General features: G+C 31.8%; 1 protein-coding gene across 1 annotated transcript; it reads left to right on the top strand.

Annotated features, from left to right (window-relative positions):
* Positions 1 to 6,812: 6,812 nt before the first annotated feature.
* On the top strand, positions 6,813 to 10,593 carry LOC122607767 (BTB/POZ domain-containing protein At5g48800-like). The gene is made up of 5 exons (XM_043780805.1): positions 6,813 to 7,035; positions 7,190 to 7,256; positions 7,948 to 9,072; positions 9,758 to 10,264; positions 10,371 to 10,593. Exons 1-5 carry the CDS (start codon positions 6,947 to 6,949, stop codon positions 10,419 to 10,421), a joined length of 1,839 nt encoding a protein of 612 aa, XP_043636740.1. The 5' UTR covers positions 6,813 to 6,946; the 3' UTR covers positions 10,422 to 10,593.
* The last annotated feature ends 2,954 nt before the right edge of the window (positions 10,594 to 13,547 follow it).

The following is a 13,547-nucleotide window of genomic DNA, read 5'->3' as shown; positions in this document are numbered from 1 at the left end:
AAAGTTTCAAGAAAGTGCCCGGAAGGATGTTGAGCGTGCCTTTGGAGGGCTTCAAAACTCATGGCACATTCTAACCCAACCAGCAAGAACAAAAAGCGTGAATCGGATCACTCGAACAATGTACGCTTGTGTTATATTGCATAACATGAAGGTTGAAGACGCGGGGTACGCCATAAGCTCACTCGAGGATGGAGACGACATTGATCCAATCGTCTTACCGGAGCGTACGTTCGAGGAAAGGATTGCACTTCACCAACGTACCGGCAAGGAGCTTCGAGATTGCAATGTGCATCATGCTCTTCGTCATGATCTTACGGAGCATATATGGCGACTCCCGGTTTAATGTGTGTTTTTTATAATAAACTATTGTTAATGTTTTTATTTTAATGTGTGTTTCCTTTATTTTGAAGTATTGTAATGTGTTTTTTTAATATATTGTGTAATGTTTTTATTTTTAATGAAATGTTTTTAATTTGGGTATGTTTTAGTTTGTCATAAATTTTAGAGGGTTAAAAGTGTAAAGTTCGGATAAATTAGTAGAATTAAATAATTGGTGGGTCCAAGACTAGTTTTTGGTGGATGAGTCCATTGGGTGCATTTTGGGGGGATTAGTCCTTGGAGTGTTTTTTGCTGATGTGGCGCTGACAAGGACTAGTCTTAGGTGAATTAATGTCCTCCATTGGGTAGCCTCTTAGGAGGCAAAAGTGGCGGATCCGTGGTAGGATAAAAGGGTGAAAGTGCTCACCGGCCTCAGTGAAAGTAAGTGATTTAGATTTTTATCGGGTATTGTAGGATATATTAAGATATTAAGAAGGTAAAATATTAAATAAATATGTGGAAAAGGTGACGTATTTGAGATAAAAAGAAAAGAAATGATAAATGTACCATTTTTTTTTATTAATTTACCACAAAATACAAATTTTTTAACATACAGTACAAGTGTGTGATAAATGTATCACTTATGGTGGTACTATTATCACTTCCCTAAAAAGAATGATGGTGGTAAAAAGATAATACGTACATGGGAATGTACTTTTGATAACTGATGAGATGTTGAATTAAAAATAGTCTAACTACTGATGAAGTATCATTTTCATGATTTCATTTTTTCATTATTGTTCGTATCATTTTCTTTACTTAACTTTTGTCTTTTCAAGAGTGGTACCGCTAATTAATACTTTTCAATATTCATCGAAAAGATATGACTTTTATTTGCAGCTAAAATTAAAATACACAATATTTGAACTCCAATACAAAAGTATAATGTAAAGTTGCACTTGTCACAACAAAGTCAATGTATGGGACTTATACGTCACAAATAAAGTTACTACCCACTATGTTATGATAAATTGATAACTATGCTCTAAATAATAATATAAAAAAAAAGAGGATTATTAATCATACTTTTATTTTGTAAAGTGTACACTACAATTTTTACATTTGTCTTATTTGTTTTGGTAGTGTATAAACGTACATTAGTGGTTTGCAAATCACTTTTCAATATAAGATAGATTTGCAAGTTACCAAAAAAAAAAAAGTTGCTCTTTTCTAAATATATCTTCTATAGAAGTTTAGTATGTATTGAATATTTGAATGATAAAAATTCCTAACTTTGAAATAAGAGATGCACAACGTGACTACTCATCAAGATATAGTTGGTCATAACCGGTTCCTTTCCTTATCATATATCGAATTTATTATTATTATATATATCGAGACTTAAAAGTTGTGGCCCAAGTCATTTGCCTCTAAGCTTTCCTTATAAAGTTATCGTTCTTTTCAAAGTTTTCAACTATAATTTAAGTAGTTAGCTACAAATCTAACTTTATAAGTTTGTAAACCATAATTTTGGTATGTGTAGTACTTATATATTGTCAAAGCGTCTATTATTAACAAAACATTTATAAAAGTAATAAGTATCTAACGTTTTTCCAAAAAATACCAAGCCATGACACATAAAAAATAGGAAATAACTTAATTCCTATTTTGTGAAAGAAAAACTAAATGGTAGGAAGATGAGTGTATTGTATTATATTATATTATAATATATATTAAAAACAAAGTCTCATATCAATGTAAAGGATAGTAATTTTTTTTTTTTTATTTTCACCATATAAGTTTCAATCTTTACATTTTTAATATTAAACTATAATACTTTTTAGTAAACTTTTTGTTCTATTTATTTTCACCACAAAATTTTCAATCTTTACACTTTTAGCACTAAACTATAATATTTTTTAGTAATATTATACTTTTTATTCTTTTTACTTTCATCACAGAAGTTTCAATCTTTACACTTTTAGCACTAAACTATAATACTTTTATTAAACTTTTTAGCGTGTAAAGAATAGTATATTTTTTATTTTTTTATTTTCACCACATAAGTTTCAATCCTTACATTTTTAGCACTAAACTATAATACTTTTTAGTAAACTTTTTGTTCTATTTATTTTAACCACAAAACTTTTAATCTTTACACTTTTAGCACTAAACTATAATATTTTTTAGTAATAGTATACTTTTTATTCTTTTTACTTTCACCACAGAAGTTTTAATCTTTACACTTTTAACACTAAACTATAATACTTTTCAACGTGTAAAGAATAGTATATTTTTTATTTCTTTTATTTTCACTACATAAGTTTCAATCTTTACATTTTTAACACTAAACTATAATTTTTAGTAAAATTTTTGTTCTATTTATTTTCACCACAAAACTTTCAATCTTTACACTTTTAACACTAAACTATAATATTTTTTAATAATAGTATACTTTTTATTCTTTTTACTTTCACCACAGAAGTTTCAATCTTTACACTTTTAGCACTAAACTATAATACTTTTTAGTAAACTTTTTATTCTTTTTATTTTCAACACAAAACTTTCAATCTTTACACTTTTAGCACTAAACTATAATATTTTTAGTAAACTTTGTATTCTTTTTATTTTCACTACAATATTTTAACTCTTTACACTTTTAGCATTAAACTTTCATAGTTTTTAATTTTCTTTTATTTTAAGGTACGGGAAAGCGTGTATAGAATAGTATACTTTTTATTTTATTTTTTATTTTCATCACAATAGTTTCACTCTTTACAATTTTAGAACATAACTTTGATAATTCTTAGTAAACTTTTTAATCTTTTTATTTTCACCATAATATCTAAACCCCTTACACTTTTAACATTAAATTTTTCTACTTTTTGATAATCTTTTATTTTAACTACAACATTTTAACCTCTTACACTTTACCAACAAACTTTTTAACACATATATTAAAAAGAAATGTACGGGAAAACTTGTAAAAAATAATAAACTTTCTATTCATTTTATTTCACCACAACATTTTAACCCCTTATACTTTTAGCATCAAATTTTTATACTTTTTGATTTTCTTTTATTTTCACCACAATATTTAAGTCTATTACATTTTTAGCACTAAACTTTTATGTGAACGACTTTCACTTTCACACAAAACTTTTACAGTTCATTTTTTAATTGACAAATGTCAGTTTTTAATAATTTGAATAATACGTGTTTTTTTCAAAAAGTTTATGACACGTTATCTCTTGAATAATATTTTTTATTAAATCGTTAACAAATGTAATATCTCCTGGGGCAACGCTCGGGTGATATATCTCGTTACTACTAAAAGAAATGATGTTAAATGTGATTCCAATTGATAGCCACTATGGACCAGTTAATGTCCATCAAACATGTGGTATACGATATATATATATATATATATATATATATATATATATATATATATATATAAAAGTCATACAAAAGGTGTTACTTGCGTTAATTTTACAAGCATGGTACCCGTGTAATGCGGCAGTGGTGACGGCAATGCGGTGGTGATGGGTGACGGCGGCGACTAATGGTGGTGACGACGAATAGTGTAAACTATTAATGTAAATGTAATTAATATAATGGTTAGTGTGATATGTTTTAGAGTTGAGGAACTAATTGTGTAATTTATTTTATTAAGAATATTTTAGGTATATTATTAGATTAGTGAAAAAAGGAGAGGCTTATTTAGAAAAGAAAAAAAAAGTAAAAGATATTTTTGTTTTATTTCATAGAGTAAATTTTTATATATTCATAAATAAAACCCTATTTTTTTATAGGGTTAAGTGCATAGAAATGTAATTAACTATGACTAAAAAGTTATTATAAGCATGAACTTACAAAACTATTATTATATGCACCAACTTTGTAAAAATGTTCAAGTCATGCAACATGTGTACGTGGCACCTCATATGAGCTGTCACGTGTAAATTTTTGATTGGTCAATCATATTTAGTTACATAACTTAAACATTTTTATAAAGTTCATACATACAATAAAGATTTTATAAGTTCATGCACACAATAACTTTTTAGTCATAGTTAATTACATTTTCATGCACATAACCCTTTTTTATATATGCAGTATAGATAAAAACCAACGAGTCATTTTGTCAAGGGGGTCGCCCACTTCAAATGAAAGCAAGTGAGACTTTGAGAGGATACATAATAGAGTACACAACCACACAATGTGACATTATAATATTTATATGATTACATTTAAGTAGTCCTGTTTGTCCATCACGCCCGTTGCAAAGATTTAACTATGGTTAGAAAACAACCTAACCACTCCGAATCTCGGCTTGTATAAAAGTTAGCCACTAACGATGTACTAATGAATGTGTATGTACCCATGATTTAACATAAGACATGATTCAAATGGATAATTGTTTCAAATAACATAACAGAATAATCTTATTAATTATACATTTACAATATTGTAAATACTTGAGTACATTCAAGACAGCTTTTTAAACCGTTTGTGGCTTATTTTGTTCTAGTATTTGATCATCTCGATTTTAATGTTTCAAAACTATTTTTGCTGGGAAAAAAAAACGCGAATAAAAGTGAATTCATTAAAAATTATTGGAACATTGTGGTCCTCTAGCATGATGCATTCTTAAACGTACAAGATGAGGCAATACTGAGATTTGATTGACTTTGACTTTGTCCCAAATGGATCTTTTGTCCTTATTAACATATTTATTAATGTTAAAAAAAATACATATTTGTTAAAATAATAAAATAAATTTCTTTGGTGGAGAAGTCATCATGCAGCATGGCCAATCAATATAATTAAGGTGAGGCCTCAAGAGGGCCCAATGAACAAATATGGACCCACCATCCCAGCTAGCCCATTTGGAGTTGGGTGGACAATCATTTCAATTTATCATTAAAGGTCATTTAGCATACTTCATCTTTTGAAAATAAAAAAATGCGACTTTTTTTTCCCCTTAACTTTAATCCTTTTTACTAGGCTACCAGCATACTTTACTTCATTCGTGGTGAAAGGCATCATTCCAAAGGAAATAAAAATTTTCGAGCACAAAAAAAGTCACATTGACTCTTTTTACCCAACCTTTATCTTAGCAAAAAAGAAATACTAATTTGATATACATACACTACATAGGGACTCCTTTTTGATATCTTAAACTTATGTGGTCAACTTTATTTAAGAAAATAGATTCTTTTTATTTCTTCATGAAAGAGTATATTACGATTTTGTACATCGAGCTTTCATGTCTCGTCTATATTATGTTTTTCAATTACAAAAATAGCAGATGAGAAACACTAACGAAAAGGGAAGTGATATTAGTACCACTTATTTTGATAGATTTACCACAACTGTGCAATACTGATTTGTACAGTCAGCTGTAAAATTTATACGTTGTGGTACATCCATCAAAAGTCGTGGTATGAATATCATTTCCCTAACGAAAAACATATTTTAGCCGCTATGACTTATTGAAATAATTTATAACAGAAACTTTATTAAAAAAAAAAAAAAATCAAAAAGTTGTACTTAAATGAACAATAATGAGCCTTGGGAACAATAGGTTGAAATAGGTGAAACATCAAATAACCTTCCTTCCCACTCGATTTTTCTCCCTTACTTAAAAAGAGGAAACAAACTTATTCGTGATTTTTTCCTTTTTTTTTCCCCTTCAAGTTCCTTTGATTCATTATGAGTTTGAGCATATCTGGGTCATTCAGTGTTTCATCATGTTTGTAAACTATGTAAATTTGTGTATCAAACTTTATAAAGATAAACAAGGATTGAGATTCTCTAAAGTTCAAAGTAACTTCATAGGTGAATTTGAGAGATTGTTGACCTTTAGATTAAATTCAAGTGTCAAAATTTAAAAGTAACCTTTAAATCTTAACCCTTGATTTTAATTCAAAGGTCAAGATTATTAACTTCACCTATGAAGTTACTTTGAACTTTAGAGGATCTCAATCCGACAAACAAAGACATACTCTATTCCCTTATTTTCAAGTTATTAGGATATTTATTTGAAAAAAAAACAGACCTCTCTTATTCACACTTCAATTCAACTATATTATTCATCGAATAATTAATTTTTTATCTCTTTCATTTGACCAACCCAATTTTTATACTTGTATTAAAAACCTAATTTAAATGAGAGAAACACCCTTTAATTCCTTTTTCTACAAAAGAAATTAATAAAAGTTATCGTTTTGAAGTGTAATACGGTAATACAAACCATGTACGTCTCTTTTTTAGATTGCTACTTTACATGTAATGAAAAGATACTTATATTTATCACTTGTTTTAAACATCTTATTAACCATTTTTCACATTATTATCTAAATTATGAATAATGAAGTTGGTACCCTACCACAAAGCCAACTTGTTTGTACAAATTACAATCTCATGAATTCCATATATATTGATCCTTAAAAGAAAAATACTTGAAATGAGATATGTCCACTAAACAGCCAAATTCCCAATTGGGGTTATGTCTCCCTTTCACAATCTCACTTGTTAACAACCTTAACCCCACACACATTCTAATATACTTCCTTATTACTACTACTCTTCTAGCTAACATCTTTTTCTCTCTACTTTTCCGATGGACTTGCACCACCATCACCACCACCACCACCACCACCAACCTCAGCTCACCTTAGCCAAGAGCTCACGACACCGCTACAACGAATGGTACGTGTATTCGTATTTTATTTATGTCTGGTTAGAGTTTATATATGGATGGTCTAGCTTAATTGTTGTAATTTTTATAGTATTAATGTCTTTGTTTTTTTAATCTAGCAATGATAGCTTACATGTTGAAATGATGTGATCATGTGTTTTGCAGGATTTTTCGCGATGTACCTAGTGATATAACGATAGAAGTGAATGGTGTCGCGTTTGCTTTGCATAAGGTTAGCTTTGTTATATATGTAGATCGAAGAGGTTTTATATATTTTAAGATACTTGAGTTCATCTATTTGTTTGTTTTTTGTCTAGTGAAAATAGTACGTCCAAAACTCTTTATTTACAATAATAATTGAACGTGTATATAAAACGAAACTATTGTAAGCGTCAATTTTAACTTTATTTACTTGGAACAATCTTGATATGTTTTGTTTTTCTTTCATCTTAAACGGAACCAAAATAAAAGTATTTCATTATTTATTATATTAAAAGCTAGGGAACAAATCCAACTAGCAGTCGAATAATAGCTGATATACTGTTTTCCAGTCTGATTTTTGTTAAGCGAGCAATAATTTGTTATAAACGTATAATTAAATCAGATAAATTTAACAAAATGTTTTTTTCCACCATATAATCTTTATTCAGGCAATTTTCGAGGTAACTCATCAGCTAATTAAGGAGTCACGAAATATATATATATTTTTTAAATGTAGTCAATTATTATGAACAAAATGTAAATATAATTGTAAGTGTGGGTATTTTGTTTTTTCCAAAAAAGAAAAGTTTTATACTAAAAATGATCCATTTCAACCAAAGATGTTTTAACTTGTTTTTTTTTTTTTTTGAACAGCAAATGTTTTAACTTGTTATATATTTAACTTCTCAATTCAAAAACTAAATGATGCATGTTTTCTGCAGTTTCCTCTCGTGTCTCGTAGTGGCCGAATCCGAAAACTAGTCTCCGAGCATCGAGAATCCGCTATATCTCGAGTAGAGCTTCTAAGCTTGCCAGGAGGAACAGAAACATTCGAGCTAGCTGCAAAATTTTGCTACGGTATCAATTTCGAGATAACACCATCAAACGTGGCTCAACTATGTTGTGTATCCGACTACCTCGAAATGCACGAGGATTACTCAAACAACAACCTCGGATCACGTGCAGACGAGTATCTCAACTACATTGTATGTCCTAGTCTAGAAATGTCGGTTGAAGTTTTACAACAATGTGAAAACTTACTTCCTTTAGCTGATGAACTCAAAATAGTAACCCGTTGCATCGATGCCATAGCTTCAAAAGCTTGTGTCGAGCAAATAGCGTCTAGCTTTTCGAGATTGGAGTATAGTAGCTCGGGTAGACTCCATATGAGTCGACAAAAGTGTGATTCGGATTGGTGGATCAAAGATTTATCAGTTCTTAGAATAGATTTATATCAACGGGTCATTCTAGCCATGAAATGTCGTGGGGTTAGGCCCGAAAGCATTGGTGAATCTTTAATGAATTATGCTGAAAAGACATTAACAAAAAAAACAGATAATCAAACGAGCCATGAACGGGTCGTGGTTGAGACCATTGTTAGTTTGCTCCCAGCTGAGAAACTAGCAGTTCCATTGAGTTTTCTTTTCGGGCTTTTAAAAAGTTCTGTGATGCTAGACTGTTCAGTTGGTTGCAGACTTGATCTCGAGAGACGAATTGGGTCACAACTAGATATAGTGACACTTGATGATCTTTTGATACCGTCTTTTAAACATGCTAGTGATACTTTATTTGATGTTGATACGGTTCATAGGATTTTGGTTAACTTTTCACAGCAAGATGATAGTGATGATGATCAAGATGGTTCAGGTTTTGGGTCAGATGGTCTTGATTCACCCTCGGAAACAGCGTTGTTTAAGGTTTCAAAGCTGGTTGATAATTATTTATCTGAAATAGCACCTGATGTGAACCTTAAGCTTTCAAAGTTTATAGCCGTTGCAGAAAGTTTACCAGCGCATGCTCGCACGGTTCATGATGGGTTGTATCGATCCATTGATGTTTACCTCAAGGTACACCTTCTATTCACAAGGAAATATCTAGTTATGAATTTTTAGGTCAACCCAGTAACATTTTTCCAGCAAAAAAACAAGTACTACTTAAATGGGCAACGTTTACTTATGATCGGGCCTATAAGCTATTCAGGTTCTGTTTCATCCTGGAACATAAGGGTAAAATGAAAATAAAAAACTAGCCCAAGAAGAAACCGGCAAATGGGTTGAAAGTTGACCCAAATGAACGTTTGTGCATAAAAACATCCTCAACCTACTTTTTCATAAATATATAGTGTAACGATCTTTCTCAAACAGCTTTTACATAGAGTTAACTAAATGGACGAACCGAAACAGGTTTGATTTTACACAAGGTTTTTTGTTTTTGTAAGCACACGCTGAAACAGGCCGGTTAGGTTGGGTTGACCCACTGTTCTTTTCCAGTTTTCTATTCATTTCTAGATAAATACTAACAGATGAACTGTAATTAAGACTGAGGTTGTAAAATTTAAAAATAGACTTGGGACAACTTTGAACTGCGGTTCAACTTGTCCACATTTGAGATAAAACAAGTTACCTGTTGGACCGATTATCCAACCCGTCTGCCCCACCCATTTTGTTACCTATCAAGTTTAATATCACTCAATTTGACTTAAAAAGTCAAAGTGTAACTGCTAGATCTTATAGCTAGGAACAAAACTTGCAGGCTCATCAGGGTTTATCGGAACTAGACAAAAAGAAGCTTTGTAAGATGATTGATTTCCAGAAGCTCTCACCAGAAGCCGGTGCACATGCTGCACAAAACGAACGACTACCATTACAATCAATAGTCCAAGTTCTATATATTGAGCAGCTAAGACTTAAAAATGCCTTATACTGCTCTGAACTTGGTGACAACCCCAAACTGCCAATGCACCACCCGTCATGGCGGATCAACAGTGGTGCTCTCAGTGCTGCCATGTCACCAAAGGATAACTATGCATCATTGAGACGAGAAAACCGGGAGTTGAAACTTGAGTTGGCTCGGTTGAGAATGAGACTAAATGACTTAGAGAAAGAGCATGTCTGTATGAAGAGGAATATGGAGAAATCTAATTCTCGTAAATTTATGAGCTCGTTCTCAAAGAAAATTAGTAAGCTAAAAGTTTTTGGAAATAGTTCTTCTAGAGGATCAACCTCACCATCAAGAAATTCACAAAGAACTGATTCTAAGGTAACAGTGAGAACAGAATGAAGTTTATTAGGAATCTTTTGTGTTTATTCACGATTTGAGAAATTTATACTCTACATATAATTTGATTCTGTTTCGTTTTTCCAAGGTTGTATACGATTATCGCAACTTTTCTCGCTCAGCAGCTAGTGTTAATTAAAGGTGCAAGATGAGCAGGTTGGTTAAGAGCTCACAATGATTTCGAGTTGAACAGGTCATTTTAACTGTGGGTCAAGATAGTCCCGGTTAACCACCAAACATATATTAGTCCAATTTTTTTTATATTTTGTATATAATAATTATTAAATGCATTAAATGTGATTACAAAATAATCTACGATTGATATTTTTGATTTTGGAGGCTGTAAACATTAAAGATACACTTAAAGTGACTCTCAAGTCTCTCAACCTGCTTGACCCATCCACTCAATTTGAACCATTTCCCTTTTGACTACATATTTTTGGCCATTTGAGTCATAACTATCTAAATCTTCCTAGTCACAAGTAATTGACTCAAATAGCCACCTCCGGCGTTAATCATCGTTTGCACTTATGGTGTGTAAACATCAGGCAAATACTAAGTAACCTTTAAGATTAAATCTTTGAATATTTAGATTGAAAGAATGCAGAAAAGTATAGATGGTTCTTCTCTACCATTGTGACCATAGATGGTATAAAGTCTATCATCCCCTAGCGCGCTTTCTGAAAAGTGGAGTAGTGAATTTTAACAATGTGGAGTTCATTTTTTTAGTATTCGATCATGGTAGTAAAGTCAAAAGTCACCCTTAAGTTACGCGATACCCGAATGCCACTCTCCTTCTTTATGCAGGATTTCAAACCTGTAGCTTGTTTGTCACACCTTTGTTGCTGACCATGATTTGGGGGCATTGACCATGCTGAACCATTTATATTAAGATAATAGTCTTTAGCTTGACAACTCAAAGTCAAACTCTCATCCAAAGTTTCATCTACTAGATATTCTTCAGCAGTTTCTTCAGGCTGAGGAAGCGGACAGGAACTCGAGCCTTCTTGCTCCTGATGAAAATGGTACATTGGTGTCCTTCCTGCCCACAGTTTACATGGTGAGGTTTGTTTGGATGCGGTTTTAGGCTCATTAGTTTTTGCGGACTCGGTTTGTTGTGAAGAGGGTTGTCTTCTATTTTTCACCAACTTATGCACGGTTTTGTTTGGAACAATGTAGAACACTTGACCAGGAACCATAATGGATTCAGGGCTAACCACTATGTCAGGATTACTAAAGAAATCAGGACGAGTAATACTATGTCTCGGATTCTTCCTCATTACTTCAGCAGCCGTTATTGGCCTTTTGTGATACTCGATATGTCTACCCGGATGCACCAATTTTAGCATGCCTTTCTCTTTTCTTGAAGTTCCCATACTTAGTAGTGTTTTAGTGAAGGGAAGGAAGGATATTAAAGGTTGTGAGTTCTCCATCTTATAGTTTTCTTTTCTTGGATTCATTGGTCATTGACAAAATAGTGGTGGACATTACAAGAAAAAGGTCTTACAGAAAAAATATTCTCTTTGTTGTAAGGATTTTAATTGGATAAGATGTTGGGAAATCTTGACAAACATTGTTCTTAAAATTCATATGAAGTTTCTTTTGGGCTTATTCAAGCCAGCTGGTGACTCTGGTTCTTAAATTTTTTGTTCAATCTAGAATAAAAAACAATGACTTTTTAGATTTTTCTTAACTACTTAAGGCAACACTTTCATTGCCATAAGTTTATTAATATCTTCAACTTCTTGTTGAATTATCCCATGACATTTCTCTTGAACTTTTCGTTAATAGAACAAGGTATAAGACATTTGTGTGTTAGCAAAGTACTTGCCATGACAAATATAAAAAAGTATGTGGCCCATCTTATTGTAAGCTGGAGTACATAGCTAAAGCTTTTAATTGTCAGATTCTTTCGCAAAGTAGCTGGAATTGGTAGCTGAAATGGCTTCACACGTTCATTGAAGGTGAAAGGGGTGGGTAGAGAGAAGTGATGAAAATGTGGACGCTTAAGAGGTATAGGTGAGAAGGGTGGGTGAAGAGTGATAAGTGAGTAATATTTTTAACCTATATGAATAAAGAATAGTAGGTCCATTTTTTGTTTGTTTTATATTATATGTTATGTTTTATTTGATTTTGATTGGATATATTGTAGGATATAATTAAGTTATACCCTATGATATAGAAGTAAACAGTTCTGAATGGTCCAAATATGAACCATTTTATTTTCCTTTCAGTATATTTAAACAATTTCAGTTTTCTTGCTCTTGTCTTTTACAAAGAAATGTACTTGCATTTGACCAAGGATTTCGTAATAAACAAGATAATATTTTTAGCTTGTTTCCAGATCATAAGAGGTGTACTAATTTATGCTTTAAGTAATCATATTACCTTCTAGACTTGTGAAAATAAATTCACTACTTTGAGATAATGACCAAATGAATCATACAAGATGACTATCAAGTATCAACAAAGAACAAATGACACAAACTATAAGAGGGAACATATCTTAATCTCAATATATTAGCTGTATTTCCTTTGGCCTAGGTAATAACCAAGTGATAACAACAATACACCTTCAGTCATCATTGATTTATCTTTTCACATAATGTTCAACTTACTCTTACAGCAACAACGATGATACCTGGCCACTACAGTCAGTGGTGGGGTATGAAGAAAAGTAAAATGTAATACGACAAATCTCTAATTAAGGGTAGAGAGACTACGTCCAGATAAACCTCTGGTTCTCAGGTTACTCTTAATCCAACTTTAAACACTTTTAGGTTTTGAAGTGCATATCACACTAATACACATAATATCACAAGTTAGAATATGCTTAATTCATTTAACCACCAAACCAATCACATTGTACATTTGTACTTAAGTTTTTCCAAAGTAATAGCCATAACTGAAACCCCAAAGGCGAAGCCTATTTCGATGAACTCAAAACATCTATTTTGATAATAGCCTCTAGATGAATGGTCCACCTCCTCACTTTCCCCTCACGAGTTCCTTGGTCACCTACCGCGAAGACAGAAAATGCGGCGGAGCCTAATTCCCGAATGCCTAGTGAACGGTTAAAATATGAACAATAAAGTATAAGGTACAAATTCAAATGAGATGATTCCGCAATAAGGCTGACAATTTTGACACGGAACCTGTTAACACGACACGACCTGTTTTTAACAGGTTTCGTGTCGAACTGTTAAGGTTCGTGTCTAAACAGATCCGGGTCTGTTAGGACATGTTAAGACATGTTAAGATTATA

Source organism: Erigeron canadensis, chromosome 7, assembly GCF_010389155.1.
Source record: "Erigeron canadensis isolate Cc75 chromosome 7, C_canadensis_v1, whole genome shotgun sequence".
Taxonomy (NCBI): Eukaryota; Viridiplantae; Streptophyta; class Magnoliopsida; order Asterales; family Asteraceae; genus Erigeron; species Erigeron canadensis.
Note: the sequence above shows the minus strand (reverse complement) of the source record. Positions and strands in the feature narration are given on the sequence as shown.